The sequence below is a fragment of the Quercus suber genome, unplaced genomic scaffold (assembly GCF_002906115.3).
Source record: "Quercus suber isolate HL8 unplaced genomic scaffold, Cork oak 2.0 scaffold_741, whole genome shotgun sequence".
In the NCBI taxonomy this organism is placed as follows: domain Eukaryota; kingdom Viridiplantae; phylum Streptophyta; class Magnoliopsida; order Fagales; family Fagaceae; genus Quercus; species Quercus suber.
In genome coordinates, this window is record NW_027070179.1 from 63939 (window position 1) to 85063 (window position 21125).

A 21125-nucleotide genomic window follows, 5' to 3' on the forward strand; every position below is an offset into this window, starting at 1 on the left:
ATATGCCCAAGGGGCTAAATGTTGATGCCTATTTTGGCAAAAGGGCCCAATGACAAAAAAAAAAAAAAAGCCAAACAATATGAAAAATGGGTGAAGAAAGAAAAATTAGCAAAGTAAAAACCATTAAAGTCCAAATGGCAAGAATAATGGTCCACAAACCCACAAAATAACAAAGTGGTTCCAAAGCAAGCAAACAGGCCAAGAAAGCCCAAAGAATGAAATGGTGGGCCCATGGATATCATAAGAAATAGAAAGAAAGCAAAAATGGGCCGGAAGAGCCAAAGAAAGGAATTAGTAAATGGGATTGGTTCAAAGGCCAATAAACCCAAAAGTAAAAGATGTGGTAGTTAAGCCGGGGAAGCCCAAGAGACTTAGCAAAAGCCCATGAAAATGTAAGAAGTAGGAAAAAATGAAACGGTCCCAAGACACCCAAGGAATAAAATGGGTCGGGGAAGCCCAAGATGTTATATGGACTGACCCAACAGGAATGCGGCAATGTGAACTAAAGGAAGAAATAACACATGAAACTGGCATGGCAGGCCTAGAGGAAGTCCAGCAAACAAAGTTATATGATATCATGGCAAAAACAATGCAATGGCATGGCAAGAGTACTAGCTAGCACACGAACTAGAAGTGAAAGGAGACAAAGGCTGAATTAAAGAAGAAAAAGCCCACACGCAAGCAATACCCAGCCCAAAGAAGAAATAAGATGCAAAGAATGAAGACCCAATGACTCATCCACGCCACAAGAGTTAAACAAGCAGCAGAACACGCAACAGGGCTAGACAAAATTGCAGGCAATGGCAAATGCTTGAATGCCAGAAAAGCAATGGACTCATATAGGAGTGGAGCACGCACAAGGCTCAAGCACCTACTTGTACCTAGCCAATACAGAGGAGGTGGGCCAGGGGTCAGAGGTAAGAGAAGGTGTGGTCTAACAATAGGGAAATGGGGGAGCCTATTCTGGGGTTTTCGCTCAAGCTCTTTTGGGGGAAATGTCCTGCTGGGATAACATATCACCCAAAAGAGGCAAATATGAGTTGGAATCACTTGGTGCATGCTATAGGAGTTAGTAAGAGAAAAACTCAACCCTTATCCGGATAAGAATCCTAAGAGAAGCAAGAAAACAAAACAAAACTACTTTTGTCTGGGAATGAAGCATGGCGCGGCCAACACAAGGTAGTGGTGGTGGCTAGTAGGGCTGTCCATCAACCCGTCAAGCCCGACCCACCCATCCAACCTAATCCAACCCGAAGGCCCATGGATGAATCCGATTGTCCAAACGAGTCAGGCGCGAGTTAATTAATTTTAAAATTCGGTTTTACAGGTCGATTTCGAGTCCCTTGAATTCTAACCCATGTAAACCGACCCGTCCGACCCATAAATTTTAAAAAGAAAAAAACATGGGTTACACTTACAGCTTTAGTTTCAAAGTTTAAGTTCTAGAGATTTCTTTCTCAAAACATAAAAAAATGTTCTAAAGAGTTCTCTCACTTTCTCTAATTTCTCACTCTCCCTTTCTCTAATCTCTCTCTCAAATCCCTAACCCTAGCCTCCTTGCTACCACCACCACCAAGTTAGGCTTCATCGTTACCCCTAACCCTAGCCTCCTTGCTGACGTCACCTAGTTAGCCTTATTGCGCCATTGCTAATTTAAAGTTTTCGTTGCACTCATCGTTCTTGGTTGAGTCAACTCCACAAGCCTCCTCTGATCTACTTGAAGTTGATGGTGGGTTAGTAAAAAAAGTTTTCTTTTAAAAAAAATTGTACTAATCTTGTGATTGATGTGTTGGTGGTGGAGGATAGAGTGGTGGTGCTGATGCTAGTTTAATCTTCTCTCTCTTTTTTTAGTCTTATAAGTCTTTGTTTTTTGTTTGGATTTTGATTTCTTTGTTCTGGGTTTTTTTTTTTTAAAAGATTGTTCTGGGTTTTTATTTCGTTATAGTCTCATAAATCTGGGGTTTTGGTTTAGATTTTGATTTCTGTGTTTTGGGTTTTTTTTTTTTTTTTTTTTTTTTNCCAGGAAAAAGCATTCCAATCAAGCGGCAGGCTTTGTCAGAAACAGATAGCAGCAATGTCTGAGATGGCAATTGAATGACTGCACACTATAATAATAAAAATTGAAAACTTCAGCACTAAAAGATCCCAGCAGACATACATTTGTGGTTTCAAATTTACAAAATAAGACATAAAACTTAAGCTGTTTAAAATATCAAATGGAAGCAAAGATGCCACCTTATCTAGGTGGTAAAGCTTCTTGATGCATGGTCAAAGCAGCAGGGGTTCAAAACCCATATCCAGCCAAAATTAAAAATAAATAATTCATAAAATTGTTCATTACAGCATTTTTGAAGCATGTTACTTTTTTTTAAGTAATAATTTTGTATGAAAAAAGGGCATAGCCCTAATATTCAGTCAGCATAAAAGAGATGCACAAAAAAAGAATTTATGTGGTCTAAAACCCCTAAAGATCTAAGCATTCCCAAAAAGAGCAAGAAGCCAAATCCCCAATTTCCCTTATTTGATCCTATCCAATTGAAAAGTGGTCTCAAAAATAAAAATCTTAGTTTAAGCAATCAGAAGATTCAGAACCCAGTTTCATAAAAAATGCATACCTCTCTCCCTCCAAATGCATGTCAACAAACATAGAGATACAGTGTTCCACACATCCAAATTCTAAAGCATATGACTTCTTAATTCCTATTGAAGTAAACAATTCGACAAGGTTTATTTGAGTGTCTTGAAGACTCAAAGCAGTTGTTCTATAACACTTCAGAATTGAAGGATTTAAGACCCTTGGAATATTCTTAAAACATGTTTTAGGGATTGGCAGGCTTCAAATGGTAGTAGTTAAAAAGGTTCAAATGTCGTTTAAAATCTTATTTGAACCCTAGATGTCTCATTTGGAAACACAATAAGGTGCTAAATAGTTGAGCTACAAGGCTCTTGGTGTTTAAAATCTAAGCGGCAATTATTTTCATTATGGGGACACTTCACAGCAAGTTAAATTAGTTCAAACCCCAGATCAACTGTAGAATATATATTCAATATCAGATTTGAGAAAGCTCATTCCACCTTAAACGTCTGCTAACTATATAAACGTTGGTATAGTTCAATGACTGACAACAATGAGCTTGATACCAAAGTTGATGCAGCATAAAATTTTCTAAAGAAAATTGCAGAACATCCAAAACAGAAAAATAAGATAAACCTAGGAATCAACAGCTAGGGTTGGTAGGAGTCAGCACAAAGTCATTTTGAAAAATTCTAACTAAATTTTAGTTTGATAATTCTATAGGTCAAGGAGAGAGAATTTAAACCCTGGACATCTACATTGGAAACATCAAGAGGTGCCAGCTCATCTATAAGGCTCCTCACTCAAACTGAAATTTTATTATCATAAACTTGTCTCCAAACAAGTTAGATCAAAATGCTAATCCTAATTGACTTAGATCAAAACCCAATTATTGAATTACAAAAATAACTTTGACTCTAGAAAATTAAATAAAACATCTAATTAGCTAATAGAAGGCTGGTTGTAGTCCTTAGTGTAGAACATATTCTCAGTTCCTACTCTCTCTTTTCCCAGTTGTGTAAACATTTGAACTTGTGCAAAATCTGGTATTATAGAGAATGCCACAGAGTTGGCACCATTATGCTAACCTAGTAAAAGATTAGTTCTAGATCCACAAAAGAAAATTATACTGATATTAATGCTGAACAACAGAGGAAAAATGAAGTAATACACATAGTTGTTGACCCTTTGTGTGTGTGTGTGTGTGGTGGGGGGGGGGGGGGGGAGGAGGATGATATTATAGCATGTAATTCAACAGACAAATTTTGAAAAAACAAGGTCACACTACAGAAAATTGGCTACACTTATCCAAAAAAGAATTATTTTGGGGGTTTTTGTTGGGGGTGGGGGGGAAGAAATAGCTAAAGACAACTTACAAGCTTCTTTTCTTGCAGTTGTCCAAGAAATCCATGCTGGTTCATTGCACGAAAAACTAGAAAATCTGCCTTTCCAACATATTGCCTAATATTGAACACAATGAAGTTAACAAGCCCAAAAATATAACAAATCCAGAAAGATAAATGGACAGAGACACAAGCATAAGTAGACAAAATCAAAATTTTCACTCAGAAGAATTACTTATTGTTCATGTGGTCCTGAGATATTAGCCGAACTATTTGCATTGTTGGCGGCCAGTTTGCTGCAAGCCTGAAAACCACAGGAGATATACATGCCAGTAAATAAAGATTAATCTTCTACGGTGTGCTAAACAAGGAATCCAAAACTTTTCCCCAAAAAGATGTAGCTGTTGGGAAACACATAAAGTAGGAAACCCAAATACAGAACTTATTATTTTTTTATTTTTAATAAGTAAACAGGAAGGACTGAAACCCAAATACAGAACTAATACCACCTCATAGTCTATGTCAGGGTATTGAAAAGAAATACTAAGATTTTTGAGTCATCCTTTACATATTGGCTTTTGATTGAGGTCATCCACCTTGTTTATGACTAAAATACTAGATAATGCATTCATAGGTGCTAACATAACAGCAGAAATTATTTAAAGTATTTTAAACTACTTCTGGATGCTTTTTTTTTATAAGTACTTCTGGATGCTTAAAATCTAATTGAGACTTATAATTCTCTCTCCGATAGAATATCATCATCTACAGTGGTTCCTTCCACAACAGGAAGAGAAAACTCAACCACAAGCCAACATTGCTTCAGGTGACTAATCATGTCACTGTAGATTAAATTTCTTTTTCTTTTTCTTTTTTAAAAAGGCTGGAAACCAATGCTGAACCATCTCCCTATGATCTATATTTTTAATTTCAAATGATGAAGGCTTAATTAAAGTATACTCCTTTACTGATCATCAGTCAAATGAGAAACTTATTACTAGTCAGTGAGCTAATCCGGCAATTAGCATTAGCAAATCACTAGACTCATTTTTCCTCTTAAGTTTAGAATAAAAATTGAGTTTGATGTCAAAGCACGTAGCTAAGTGCTTAAAAATATTCCAAGGATTTTTTTTTTTTTTTTTTGGGGGGCAGAAATAAGAAAATACTTCCAGGACTTACGTTTCAGAAGCTGAAGCACTCCTGTAACCCTGTCACAAAGAATTGGCCTGTGAGATTTACAAATTTAATAAAATAACATAGGTAAAAAAGATCATCAAACAATATCAACACATTAGAACAAACATAAAACAAAAAAGAAAAAGTACACAATATTTGCATAATTTTTTATCAGGTGCTTGAAAGTTAAAAATATCATACATTGCTGCAATTTCAAAAACTTTTTAAAGAAGAAAAAGTTCCTCAATATTAAATAAAATTTGTCAGGTACTAGAAACATACTTCCAGTCTGGTGATAAAGACAGGCTGCCCTTGTCTCTGGCCAGATAAATTTCCCTGCATGCATTTGATTGTTCAAAAAAATTAGTGATTACACAACTATACCGTGAGATGTAATAAAAAGCCAACCACAAGTCAGGTTCAGAGGACAAGTTCAGAACCTCCTTGATGAATGAATTTGATTTATAATAAGCAGTTACAAAAATAACAATTTATAAAAAAATAAAAAAATCACAAGGTAGATGATGTTGTTGATAGTGTTACCCTCCCCACACCCCGTGGCTCTTTCTCTCAGCCAGAAGCCCAGGAGAAAGAGGTGTTTGGTCACAACCATGTACAAAAAAGTTGCTGGTTAAAAAAAAATTCCAAAAATTTAATATTACAAAAAAAGATATGTTATCTTCTGACTGATAATATCAGTCAAAAGTATTGTCAAGATTGTACTACTTAAGGATATGGGGCTTTGATCTCTACTAAACTAAAGGGGAAAAAAAAAACTGTTACAGCGATAACTTAGGTGGAGGTGTTCTCAGGAAAAAAGAATATATAAGGGGGTTTTGACCTTCTTAACTTTCACATGGACAGGATATTTTACTATACATACTCTCTGTTCCATTAGCTTGCACAGGCATAGAAAATAAGAATTTTTTTTATTTTTTATTTTTTCTAAATACGGCCATCTGTAAGGGAAGGTAGAACATGGGTGAAATTAATAAACTTAGCCACATGAAATTTGCAAATCCATCCTTAATCCTATGTATCCTGGACTTACCTCCCAGACTTTTACATATTTGGATTGTGATGACTGCAAAGAACTTGATGTTTGTTGTGACAATGGCATATTAGCTGCTGAGTTGTTGTTTACGCCTAGTGATTGCATCCCTGATTGTACTTGTTGAGGCATTCCTGGAGTCGGAATCATTGTTCCAGTTCCAGAAGAGACAACTGATGGCCCAAGGCCACTCATCATGTTTTGGTTCATGCCAATCCCACTTTGTGCCATTTGTGCTCCAGAAAGATTCCCTGGATTCATACCAGGTACTGATTGACTCATACTAACACCTCCTTGGAGATTAGCCATTGGTTGAGAAATCCCAAGGTTTGAATTTCCAGACACATTAGAAGTTGCCGAATTGAATGAACCAAGACCTGAGTTTTGTGCAACCTGTCCAGTCCCTGAAAGGGCTCCAGACCCACTTATCGATGTAATGCCAGATTGTCCAGATGAAAATACATTTTGAGCGGCAGACACAGAAGATGCCATCCCACTGGATATCATGTTTGACATATGCATGGATATAGGAGTTTGATGTTGAAGTCCTATAGAGGATCCTCCAGTTAAAGCTGCAGAGTTCATCACTTGTCGTGCTTGACAGAGATTGTTCAAAATGTTCACATTTGCTGGAGCAGGGCCAACAGGACGTACAGGTTGTGACACGCCACTTACTAAGGGTTTCAAATCTTGGACATTGTCATTATTTGTGATCATTTCTTGAGAAGCAGAAGATGGTGAAGAAGTTTGTAAGCTTGGGACTCCTTGAGAAGCAGCACGTGCAACAGGTGGCATGTGTGAAAAACCAGGTCCAGCTACCATGGAAGTTATAGTGCTTGGTTCCTGAAAAATATATTATGAATTCAACACTGCTTACACAATCCAATTCCACATATTATACAAAGAACATTCAACTCCCAGGAATAAGTCAACCATAGTGAAGGATATGCAACGCTTACAACTTTCACAGTAGCAGGGGGAACATTTCCAACAGATATTGGTTGCCTATTCATGATAGACCCATTCACTGAAAATCAATAAAGGGAAAGTAAGTCCACCAATTAGAATATTAAGCAAAAATTAACCAATAGTTGCGATTAGCCTTCCAAACTATTAGCTACCATCTGAGGCATATACCTGCCATTTCAACTGTGGCTAAAATTCACAATCCACTAAAGAGAAGTTTTCAGATTAGAAATAAATATGCACTTCTTGCACAGACACAATTTTCTCCAGAGCTAGACTATTATGTGTGTTATTTTTCGGTTTCATTTTTCTTAACTCTCCAAGAATAGTTAAACACTCAGCAGAGATTACTGAAATTTGACCATTGAGAACTCTTCAATCAAGAAACAAAAGAGTAATAATTGTTGATAGAATATCACTAGCAGTGTTACTGCTTCTGTTTTGGTAGGTTGTATTATTGATTGATAACTTCCTTTGACATGAAATCACTCATTCATCAAATAAATATTTGAGAGGGAAGGAGGGAGAGTATGATGCTCAGGTGAAACAGTATTACTATTTTGATTCTTCCAATAATGCTTGAATCTTGCTAAGCAGATTGTATTCCTTACAAAGTTTGTAATGCCCAATAAAAAGGTCATACCCAATGCACAACGCTTCCTGCTTCTACTGGGTCTGGGAGAAGTGTTACCAGTCTTGTACTTTTCATATTAGTTCTCAAATAACAAAAGTATAGCAATAAGGCAATAAATCTTCTACAAAATCTAGTGATAAACTACCATTTGTCTATAAAGCTTAAATTAATAGGAAAAATGAATCTAATCACTTAACCATTTATTCTAACACTCACCCTCATGTGTGGGCCAAGACTTCCCCCAATTAGTGGGGCCCAATAGATGGAATTTTTAACTTATAAATGGGAGGTAGGGTCACTTGGCCCCAAAACTTAAACTATTAGGAAATTGTGAAATTATTATTAATCACTTAACCAATTATTTTAACACCTAGCAACTACTTCCTCAATGATGCAAAGGCAGAGACTTGATCATGATGAATTTGGACTCTGAAAATTCAAGTATAAAATTTGACAGGTGGAAACATAGTTTTAAACAAGCCCAGTTGGCTAACACGTGTGGGGGAAAAGGCAAAAGAAACAAATAGGTCATGTGAATTAGTTCATTCACGCTTCAAAAGAGACAAGCAACCAAATATCATATTAAATGGATGCATAACCTGATTGAATAGAAGTTGGAGGCGGTCCTGTGACTGAAGTAACAGGAGCTATGTCCACTTTTACAGAACTCTGATTTGAAGGCAAACTTGTAATTCCAGAACGACTTAAAGCAGCACGAGCCTCCATAAAATTCTCTGATAGTAGAACAAGAAACTGAGGGTTTTTCACATTGTCTACTGCTAGATCTGCAGGCCGGGGATTGTGCCTTGCCTAAATTGATAAATTGATGTAGTAAGTAACATACCCAGCTTCCAGTAAGCAAAAAAGAGTTGGTGCTTCCCTTTGGTGTGCTCCAAAAATAGAGCATGATATAGATTCTAGCCTAATATGTAACGGTTTTTTTTTTTATTAAAAAATTTAGTTTATAGATTTACTTGGGCTTTCATCTAGATAAGTATCACATAACCAGCGTAGGCTATTTACATTCAATCTAAACCAAGCAGTTAGTTTCAGAGAAGTCAAGATCTAGAGAGTAATCGGTGAATAGAGAATAGTTCAGTTGAGGTATTGGGTAGCCTAGATATGAAATTCTTGGCAAGCTCAAAGCAAGAAACCACTAATGAAACATTAAACTGAGTAAAATTATCATCATTACCGCATTGAATATTGTTCTAAGTTTAGGAAGCTGTTTTGGACAAATGACTGACAGAGAAACAGAGCACTGCATGGAAAATTAAGGATCTGTTACTTCATGACAGGGGAACCCTCATAAAAATGCAAACAACCATCAGTAAATAAGGACTAAGCAATGCTAAATGTACTTGGGCAAATGATTTAGCAACTGTCTCAGCATCAGACGAACGGCTTTCTGTTTGTTCTTCTATATTTTCACCCTTCTCCAAATGTTGAATCTGTGGGCCGATAAACTGGTGTTGGCAAGGGATAAGGGTTACTGGCAGCAACAAGAATGCAATGCCTTTGAGAATCCATATTTTGTTGATTTTGGTTTCCATTTTGCAGAATAGGAAACATCTGATTAAAGCATCAAAAGAAGCAGTAGATATTTAATAAGCGCACATACTGATTAAAGCATCAAAAGAAACAGTAGATACTCAATAAGGAGTGTACATAACAAACAGTGCCAATAAGATGATGAAATTATGAACTTTTATTTGGAGATCACAAGGCACGCTCTTTGCAATTTGAGCTTAGTAAAATCCAATTAGTTGCTTTAGATTCTTTGAATATAAACCAAATTAGATGCATCTTTATAGTCAAGGATCAATAGTCACTAGTAATACAATGGCAAATCACTTACGTACTCGAAACTATTCATCACATGAAGGAGTGCATCTAATGCAACAGTGTCACTATGAAAAAGGAAGGATCAGCATGAATAATGATTAAAAATCTATCTTGTCTGAATGTTTTCACCAAACCCATACTAACAAGGATATGGTGAGATCATTTAGAGCTACCAACACAATCACAATGCATAGCTAGTCCAAAATTCTGGACCAAGAAAGGATTATTTAAGTGAGAGCTTGGAGTAGGATCAGTAACCAACCCTTGCACGAATTTTAATTATATTCATGAAAACAAAGAGATGGGACAATTGAGCAAGAAAATTAGAAGTCACTTAAGAGGTTTTTTCTTGTATAATAAAATCACCAACCCAGAAAAGAGATTTGATTCAAGTTGAAGATGCTACAAGGAAAAGGGGAACACCAAGTTATCAAAAACTACAAGTAGGAAAAGAAAAGATATGTGATCTAACAAAGCATGTAGCATTAGAGCAAACTGATGAAATGCACAGAAGTCTCCCAAACTTGAATAACAATCATATGAACAGGATGAAGAGAATGCTATTAGTCCTTTCAAAATGCACAGAAGTCTCCCAAACTTGCATAAGTACATGTACTTATGTTATAAACAGTAAATTGTTGAGTATCACCACCATTTATTGCCTAAATCTTGCTCATGCCCCCATCTGTTTAATAGCATGCACTGACAAGTGCTGAAGAGAATTTTCAGCATAACCTAGGTTGAGGGAACGATATCACAGAATGCAATCACAGAAATTCTACCAGATGTTGGTTGCAATCATCATCAGAAAAACCTTTAACCAGCAGCTCCTTGGTTGTTCACCTGTAGCAAGTTCTAGACCTGGACCTGCTTTATTCTACGGTAGGAATAGGAGGGGTGTCAATGTGAAGATAGTTTCAAGACCCTAGGGGGACCTAAACCAAGGCCTCTGCATGATTTTAGGCTCCGTTTGTTTTGAAGTAAAATATTTTCCAATGTAAATATTTTTCATGTAAAATATTTTCAGTAAAATATTTTTTAGGCAATTTGTGTGGCATGTAAAATTTTTCAATCAAACCACAAAAACCGGTGGCCCAGCCACTGGAGCCGCTGGAGGTCCAGTGACCGGACCACCGGAACTGGCAATCAGAAAGGTGGCTCCTGTGCTGGACTGCCGGCAACCACTGCCAGAATAACATCTCTGGTGACCGGACCACCAGCTCTGGCAAGTGGCAACAGAACTGCAGGCACCAGCTGCCCTGCCCCTAGCCACCAGATGGGGAGAGGGCAAGCACTATGTGTTTTTGTGAATGTTTTATCAAGTTTTTAAAGGTAAAATATTTTACAACATTTTATAAAAGATTTACTCTTAATGGAAAATATTTTACAAGTTTGACCACATTTTATATACAAAAAAACACCTAAAAATGGGGAAAAAAAATTACGGAAAATATTTTACTTCAAACAGAGAGCGTAAATATCAAACCATGTGGCAATAATGAAGAGACTCAAAACAATCCTGGAGTCTGTATGACTACATCCATAACCGAAAGAAAATTTACAATTAAAAAGTATGTAAGAAGTGTGCATGAGGCAGACATATATATAACAAGATCGCACATATATTTTTTAACTGAAACTGAATATGGGAGGGAAAAAAAGAATAGAAGATCAAACACTTCACACCATCAGAGCTTCAGCAAGCCCTTCTGCAATTGCAGCATCATTGAAACCACCACCAGCAAAGGGTATATATGAAAGCCACTGTAAGAAATTATCTACATCTCTTGTCCAACCAGTCCGTTGCACCAGGCACCCTGCATGAAGGCAGGCAAAATATACACTTAGCAACTGATATGCAAACATAGAAGTTATTGCATATTGTAAGCTTGGTGCAATTCAAGCTTCATAACATCCAAGACATTATATTCTTGTACAAAAAAACAAGCCTGAAAAAAGCTTGGTTAAGAAAAAAATACATCTTAAGATGAGTTTGAAAGTTAACTTCATGCATGAAAAGTTTATTGACATATCCTTTTGCATAGCCAGTCCCAAGCCTGAATAAAGGAGAAGGTTTGTAGTAGGATGATGGTCAGCATGGAACTTTTATCACATCTTATGAACATGATTCTCATTGTCCATGAATCCAACCCCAATTTAGAATTAGGGCTTAGTTGAGTTGAGTTGAGTTCAAAATGTCAAGGAAGTTTTATAACAGACATCAAGTACATGGATACAAAGTTGTATTAAACTTCTACTATGCCAGAGATGCAAAAGTGGAATTAGTCCAGAAAGGCAAAAACCATGAATGAAGAATTTCCAATTTAACTTTATGATGTTTATATGCTTGTATCAGATACAATAATGTCGGAAGAAGAAAAGAGGGGTTGGATGGTAGTAATACTGCATTACATTATTTTTCCAAGAAGATGTCATATATATTAACCAAAATATAATCTGGAAGACAGTTTAAGAAGAATGAGAAAAATACATACCACAGTAGGATCCATGGGTATTAAAAGTGACCAAGGAGAACTCAACATTAGAACTAGAGGGCTTCTGTATTTCAAAAAAAAAAAAATATATATATATATATACACGTCAGCATTAAGAAGGCAATAATTAGCAAGCTATAAAACCAAAGCTTACAGAAAAGATTACAAAACTTTCTACAACTGAAATCTTCAATTAAATAAGAAAAATATACAAATACCAACAGCAGTTTGGAAGTTCAAAGGAATGCGTAATATCATGCTCAATCAAATAGATAAATCCATATAAAGGAAATCATTATGTGCCTGATTTGTTCAACTATGGTGCTTGCTGCCAATGAATTAGATGAATAATCGGCATTTCTTGGCATATGCCTTATTATCAAGTATCATAAACAGAGACTATAAATCCTAATTAGGTAGGATGAGTTATCAGTGGCAAGAAAAAGATTCTAATAACTGCATCATGACAAAAAGAGGATTTACCTGCCCGTTCAACTCATTTCCACAGAAACACCTACATTTGAAACACAATAAATCAGAACTGGCATAAAATATTAAATATAATGTCTACGATGTGATCTGAGTAAATGATAATGCAGTTAAACAATACCTGTATAAAAACAATACCAATGAAATAAAATATATATTTATTCTCAAACAACACAAGGTTTCAAAATCAAAAGTAACAAGAAAGGGGACAAACATCAAGTCAGCAAAAATATCAGCTAAATAAGTTGAAGACCAGGAGCATGATTTCCTGAAAGCAAGAGGTGATCAACTAGCATCCCTTAAAAAATTAAATAAATAAAAAGACACATAAATGAGAACCTAAAAAAAAGAAGTGAAAAAGCGGGGAAAAACTCAGATTATAATATATTTATTTTTGAATATTCCCATTGTAATTAATTCTTAGTGGAGAAACTCTAAGTTTATGGATATTTAAACAGGCTTCCAACACTGAATCAGTGACATGCAGACATACACCCAGCTGCCAGCTTCCGGCCACTGGGGGTTTGGTCAATGGGATGAAATGACACAAATAAAACCATTATAAAAGAATGCAGTTGATTGAACATTCAATTGCAATTGGACTCCAAATCTTTTTTTTTTTTTTTTTTTTTTTGGGTAAGTTACACAAGCACTTAGTGGATCTCAAGCCCATGACCTCACCCTTCAACCAATTATTATGGGAGAAGAAAGTGCAAGCTGAGATATAGCTTCACATAATATCCCAAAGTCAGCAATTCATATCCACTCCTATCAACACATTAATGATAGGAAACTCCTTTTTCTTTTTCTTTTTCTTTCTTTTTTTTTCAGATATACCAAACTCTAAACAAATACGGGCAACATACAAGTACACCTATACTATATCTAGAGAATATACCTATACAAGTACACCTATACATTAGAGTTTCCGTTTCAAAAACAAATGTAATGCTTTTCTTCTCAAGTTGAGAATTACAGCCCCAAACACACTTAAAAATGCCAGAGTGCAATTTGCAAATGCTTTCTAGGATGTAAAGTGATTGATCCACATGTTTGGAGTTTTATAAGAAGATTAAGAAATAACCAAGACAGAAGTGTAGTAGACCTTGCCCAAATCCAAACCCAATGAAGACCAAACTCATGAATAGACAAACCCAATCAACAATTCCTCTCTTAATTAGACCAGCAGCAAAGTTTCTAGCTGCTGTCTAGCATGAAAATTCATTGGCCATTTTTCAAATATAATATCCGAGTTACTATTTTAATTTTACAGTAAGGTTCAATAAAGATCCTATTAAAGCTTTTTCTATTTATGTAGGCAAGACCTTTGAAAATGAAAACCTAATCTGTCAGACCTTATAATTATTCAAGCCAATTTCAGTTCATGTCCTCAATTACAAAAATTGAGTGGTAAACAAGATATACAAAATAACTTTAGTATCCCATTGTAACAAAAATAAAAATAGACAAAAACATTATTACTTTTTGGTTCAAGACCCACCAGGTGCGTAACTTACCAATCTAAGAGAGAGAGAGAAAGAGAGAGAGAGAGAATTTTACATTACCATTAGGGTAAATTACCCTAACCTCCCTCAAGGTTTTGGGAAATGTCAAAAACCTCCTCCAATGTTCATATATAACACTCCACCCCTTGAAGTTTTGATATATATATATATATATAAACATTGACCCCCATGACCATTTACGTGTCATTAAAATTGAGTGAAAATACACATTTTCCAAATTAAAATCACATCCAACATAACCTCAAGTTATGTTTTACTACCTATCAAATATAAAAAATAAATAATAATAATAATAAAAGAGTTATGTTTTACTAATCATATTGGTTATATGATAATGAAAATCAAGAGAGAGAGAAAATAAAAGTAATAACCTTAGGATGGATGTGTCATTTCTAAAAATTCGAGGAGGTTCTGAAATTTCTTAGACCTCAAGGGAAGTTAGTGTATAAACCCTTACCAATTTCATAACCAGTAATCTTAACAGAGGAATTGCCATTGAACTTCTCTTTTTTCTTTTTTCTTTTTTCTTTTTTCTTTTTTTTAAACAAGTCATTGGCCCCCTCAGTAAGAGAATTAGCATTTATCAACCCAGTATAACAACCTAATATGGCCTCTTATGGCACATATAAGCTAGTGGAAAATCTGCTACCAGATGGACCTGCCTTTGCAGAATGTAAATGATCAAAACCATAATGATTTAATGATTACAAACCATAAGTATCAGACATTTGAAGGAGTTTCTACCAACTAAAGCAAAAAAGTGACCTCAACACTAGAATCTCATAATGAAACTTCACTCCTAGAATTCAATTTGGTTAAAATTTGGAACAAATTTTCATTCCTAGATTAAACCCAAAATAAACCACTATTAAGGGAAATAAACAGAAATATTGTCTGGTTATTTCTGATTTCTAGTATAAGAACAAAATAGTTCACATTAAATGATGATATTTGGGACTAATCTATTTGAATTTTTTACTGGTAAGTTATACACTCACCTTTTTGGTCTTTTGAACCCACAACCTTACCCTCCATGTTGTTCTTACAAGGGAAGATGCAATTTGAGCCAGGCCTCATCGGTACTTATCTATTTGATACGGCCTCAAAGTACCCATTAAAGTATGTACACGACCATAATGTTTTCGTAAGCAATAAATTTGATTTTCATAATATGCTAACGATTTAACATCACCAAGATCATCACCAACCAGAGCTTATATTTAATTTCTTGCTTGCTTCAGTTCCAATAACATGCCAATGGTTCAACATCACTAAACTCATAACCACCCAGAGCTTCTAATTAAATTTTTGGCTAAAATGTAAAACTCATCATCTAAGTTTCTTCAAAATTATTTTCAGAATTTATTTCAGTCCTCTAATTTTGCTTTCGTTCATTTCAGTCCTCTAAATTTCAGATTTATTCAATTAAGGCATTTTCATCAACTTTTGTCAAAAAATAAATAAATAAATCTGGAAAATATTTTTCAATCATTAATTGAATTTTTTTAATTTAAAAAATTGAAAAATTAACCACAACATCTAAGAAAAGTTGATGGAAAAGCCTTAATTGAATAAAATTGAAAGTTAGAGGATTGAAATGAATTTTGGTGAAAAATAGAGAGTGATTTTTGCATTTTAGCCTAATTTTTTCCTTACTTTGATAATGGTTCAATGCCGCCAAGCTCATCACCAATCACAACTTATAATTAAAAATAGGAACAAATTAATTACATTGAATGGTATTTATCTAAATAATGATTCTCATAAATTGTAAATTGTTATGATCATACTATCTCACATGGATTAAGCGTAAACTTAGCATGTGTTTATAAGCTCTTAGGCACCCTCCCTTTGCAAGTTGGTTTTTAAGGGTGAGTTCTACCCATGGGTTCCTAACATTTCCCTCCCTTCAAATCAACTTGCCCACAAGGTGTCGTTGAGAAATGACAACTTCATGAGGGGAAACCAGCCACTAACCCAATATGCCAAAGCATCTTGACCATTGATCACACAAACAGCTCCAAAGCAATTAATCACAGCCCAAAACTAGAGAACTAGCAATGTCTTGTAGTTCAATAGCCGTGTCTTTTGTCCTTTCAAGGTCCCTTCCTCAACTTCAAACACTCGGTTAATTTGCTGGACTCTAACTATATTGGCCCCTTCAATAACAACAGCTTCATCATACTCACAAACAATAGGTTGCAGAGAGGCACATTGTAGATTCTTCTTTTTCGTTGCCTCAAGACTCCATAACTCTTCTTTAGTCACAGCCTCGAAATTCTCCTAAAGTCTTGGTCCATTTGGTGCAACATTATTTTGGCTAACATCAATGACCATAGGAACGCTCATAAGAGCAGTGTGTTCTTGAGTGGTAGCTTTCATTGGATTGTCATAAGCAGTAGATCCAAATTTGACTCATACCACTTGAACAAAGGCATCCCAACTAACATTTAACCCAATATCTTCAACATCTTGGAACCATACTAATGCTTCCACATCCATGTGAAAATAGGCCATTAGAAGCTCTTCATGATCAGTGGCGGCTCCAAGAATTTTTTCCAGGGTGGTCATGAAGAAACTTAAATTAAACAAAATCTAATAAAAAGATAAATTCATATATTGACAACAACCAAAAATAAAAGCAAAAAAAAAAAAAAAAAAAACATAAGGTCTTACAATTTCCTTTTCCGAATCTTTTTATTTTAAAATCGTTGCATTCATTATCAATGCTGCAAGCTACATCTATTTCAAAATTTTAGTTAAATAATTTTTTTTTTTTTTTTCTTTTTGTTTGTAAGGGCTCAATATATTGTTAAAAGAAACAAAGTTTAAGGATAAAATTTGACTACAAACTTAGTTACAGCCTAAGATTACAACTTTCACTAAACAAATTACAAGGCTACATATTTTGAAAATCAAACCGTTGAATTGTATGCTCTTTATATTTTTAAAACATATGTTAAATTTCATGTCAATCAGATGTTATTTCCTATTTGATCTATAAACTTATTTTTGTGTATAATGTTAGACTATAAAAACTCGAAATTTAAACATTTGATTGATGACAGAAGTTATTGATCTTTGATCTTCTTGAAATTTTGCAAGCATGGATGATATTAAAAAAAAAAAAAAAAATGTAATATAATTGTGGATTTGTCAAAATTCATATCCAATAAAAAATATATTGAGTAGAGTTGTATCCTTAGTCTACAACCAAGTTAATTTGTTGTTAAACTTTGTCCAAAATTTAATTATATTAGGCTTAAAAAAATTTAGGGTGATCACAGATTTTTTTAAGGGTAAAAAAATCATAAAATTTTTAAATTTTATATATAATAATGATTTTTTTCTAGGTCAGGGTGGTCTTGTGACCACCCTGGCTCTATCGTGGAGCCGCCAGTGTTCATGATATGGGGTCTTGTAATAGTTGAAGTATTGGTTTACTTTATAAACCCAAGTAGCATGTTCTTCACCCTTGAACCTGGGAAAATCAACCTTGATTGATTTTAAAAAAGTTATGGGTATAGCGTTGCTTGATGTATCTCATTGGACTGAGGTGTTTGGGGTTGTTGTCTTCTTGTTTCTGCATCAAATAATTTCTACAAAATGAGACTAAGTTTTTTTTGAACTTCTTGAAAGTTGGAAATGGTTTCGTTAAGAATTGTTGTAGATTTGGTGTCAACCATGGCTACAGGATGAATGGCTTTGTGGTGGATCCCAGAGAAGGCGACCTAGAGGCTAGATTAAAATAAACTGATAGGTGAGTGGAGCCACCAAAAAGAGAAAGGACTATCACCAAAAAGAGAAAGGACTACTATCAGGTCATTGTCGATAGAGTGAGCTGTCGTGAACATCAGCTGCAGAGCATGGTAATATGTTATGATTCTAGTATCTCACATGGATTAAGTGTAAGCTTAACCATGTATTTGTAAGCTCATGGGCATCCTCCCTTGCAAGCCAGTTTTCAAGGTTGAGTTCTACCCATGAGTTCCTAACATAAACAGTTATATATAGCATAACACATCTCATAAAATCTAAAAATTAGAAGCAAGTTTATGGGGAATTTGCAGTTAATCACCTAAACCAGGGGTTTATTTACAATATTCATCCAAAACTATAAATTTTTGCAATCAACACCCTCGTTCATGACTAATTTGCAATGTCCATCTTACCATCTAAAATTAGTGTCAAAATTGACAAATTGGTGGACTAGGTTAAGTGCTAGAGTGCTCTCATTATTATTTCCTCCTAGAGTGCGATGTCCGCTACAATCAACTAAATAATTTGTTTATTTTGGATGGTGGGATGCAGATTGCAAATCAACCTCAATTTAAGATGAATGCAAAAATTTGTATTTTTTTAATATGTATATTAATTCATTAAAAAGGTACCAAAAGGAACCCCAGGTAGCACATTCAGCTAGGGATCACGTCTCATCAAAATCGAAAAATCACTAGTTCAAATCTTCCCTTTCCCTCTCCCCCTTGAGACCAAAACTAATGTATTAAGGGAAAAAATTTAAAACACACGCACACACACACACATACTCACAAAAAGGGGTGCAAACCTAGTAGATGGGAGTTGTACAAAGAACAAGTCAAAAGCATAGTGTATAACAAACGTATGTAACACCCCCTCTCAAATGGGAGCAGACCCCACAAGCGTGCGGCACAACCTGCGTTACATATAGTCGTAACACCAGATACCCTCTCGTCAAAAGACCGCATGGATAACTAACTGTAATTCGGGATATATATAGCATTTAACTGCTTTTTTTTTTATAATGAGTTAACAACTTTCTTAATTACAGCCATGACTAACAACTACTCAAAAATATTTTTAAAAAGCAACTAGTTACTTGATCCAAGAATTATATGTATATATGTAAGTTGTAAGTTCGTATTTGGTTGCATAGAATAGGGATTTTGATAATCCAGTTCCTATTCCACTTTCAGCTTCCTAAGCCAATAGATTCAAAGTTGAACTAAAATTCCACCAAACCATAGTAAAACTTTTTCAAAACCCTAAAAATTGAACTTTTTGACAACAAAAAAATAAAAAATAAATAAATAAATAAGGAACACGAATTCAGCGCCTTTAAAAGCATTCATCATCCTAAGCCTAACCATTATATCATACCAAAAAGGAAAAAAAAAAAAAAACAATGAAAAAAAATCCCTAAAACAAGTAATTGGAGAACAATAAAAATACAAAACAATCGGTGAATTATATTAAAGAAAGAAATTAGAAATGGAAAATGAGGCAATTAGATTAGACCTGATGATCTTTTCAAGGTAATCAGAAAGGACTGTTTGCCAAAAGTGTCCCATGGCTGCGGTGCCTTCAACGGCCACGATCAGCTGCTGCTTCTCTGCCATGGTGAGATCGGAAAGCTGATGAGAGCTGTGACTGACTGACTGACTGACTGACTGACTGACTAGTTTCGTAAAGTGTTTGGGTTCTCTCTCTGTCTGTGTGTGTGTGAAAGGCAGGAGTGAATGGTTTTTGTTTCGTTAAGAATTCCCAGTATGTATGGTAATGATCGGCTAGCGTGTGTGGGTTTGGCTCTCTCTCTCTCTCTTTTCTTTTCAATCTATAACGTCAACCTTACCTTAAAAATGGTATCGATCGCCTTTTGTTTCACAGATCCATAAACGGTCCGTTTTGTTGGAGTTGAGTTCTTTTTTTTTTTTTTTTGGTTTTTTTTAATAATTCGATAATTGGCAGGAATTTTCTTTTTAAGGTAGTTATTTAATAAATTTAAATTACACAAAATTTAATAAAAATTTGAATAAATCTGACATCACAATATATATATATATATTAAAAAATACACATATACATAAAAATAAAAATAAATAAAAGAATTCAATTTTCTTCTACCGTCAAAAAAGGCAAAAAGTGATTGATAGGAAGTGAGACTAAAAGAATGTTGAAATAAGAGTCATAAAGTGAAAGAGAGTTAAAATTATGATGGAGGAGAAAAAAAATGAGAAAGTGAGAAAGAGAGAGAGGCGTGGAGCAGTGAATGATACATGTATCAATTGCGAACCTAGCCTCCAAAGAGAGAAAAACTGCTACAATTGCAAAGTTAAGAAAGAAAAACTAACCAAAATCGTAGGCTTTCTTAAATTAGGGTATTTAAAATTTTGTTGTAAGTGTACAAAACTTGTTAGTTTAAAATATATATATATATATATATATAAACTATATATATATATATTGCAGGTCTTCTAAGCTACATGTGGCACTGCCACTGAGTTGCGGGCAAGTTTTGAAGACGTCACCAGTTGGAAATACCAAAAAAATGTCAGTTGAACTACAAAGCTCTTTCAAAGCAACTTTGTTTCGTTCTTTTTCTTTTATTTATTTATTAATTTATTATTATTATTATTATACAATAAATTCAAAAGGGATTAGAACTCTTCTTAAATCATAATAATGTTACTAGATTATAAATAAATAAATAAATAACTAAAAAAACCGTAAGATTAAATTCTTTTAAATCATTAAGTAGTGAATTTTTTTTTTTATAGGTCATTACTTGCTGATTGAAAGAATAAACAATGTATATTTTTTAATCTTTTTAAACAATTATTAGTAGGATGATTGTGTTATGATTAAAGTGATGATCTACTATCTACACATTGTTTACGACAAGGGCCAAAAATGCAAGAATGGTCTAAATCTCCCTTTGGGTTTTTTAGAAGTCATTATTTATGGAGTGTTGTGGACATAAGGGGTCTTTTTGGAGTCACCAGCTAATTTTTGCAATGGTCTAAGAACCATATGTATAGCGTCTTTTCGAGGAAGGACCTTTGATCTTACTATCAGAGTATAAGTTCGGAGTTTAGGTATGTTCTTGGGAAGGTGTTAGGCACCCAAGATCGCCCAACCCTAAGGTTGGCCTCCCATCGTTGTGTCTTATGTCTTAGCCTTATTAAAAACATGTTCAACACTTTGTGATGATGTGCTAAAATTTTCAGTAAGTTGTAGGCTCCAAGTCGCTCTAATGGGTACCTGTG

The 21125-nt window shown here is 34.7% G+C and overlaps 1 protein-coding gene across 1 annotated transcript; it reads right to left on the reverse strand.

Annotated features, from left to right (window-relative positions):
• Nucleotides 1-1931: 1931 nt before the first annotated feature.
• LOC112009765 (mediator of RNA polymerase II transcription subunit 25-like) lies at nucleotides 1932-19723 on the reverse strand. The gene is given in 15 exon segments (XM_065766770.1): nucleotides 1932-2105; nucleotides 3952-4036; nucleotides 4154-4222; nucleotides 5098-5126; nucleotides 5377-5430; nucleotides 6146-6988; nucleotides 7105-7172; nucleotides 8345-8555; nucleotides 8941-9006; nucleotides 9107-9202; nucleotides 9204-9317; nucleotides 11277-11407; nucleotides 12086-12149; nucleotides 12569-12599; nucleotides 19378-19723. Coding segments are annotated over 15 exon segments (2136 nt in total). The 5' UTR covers nucleotides 19479-19723.
• Nucleotides 19724-21125: the final 1402 nt, after the last annotated feature.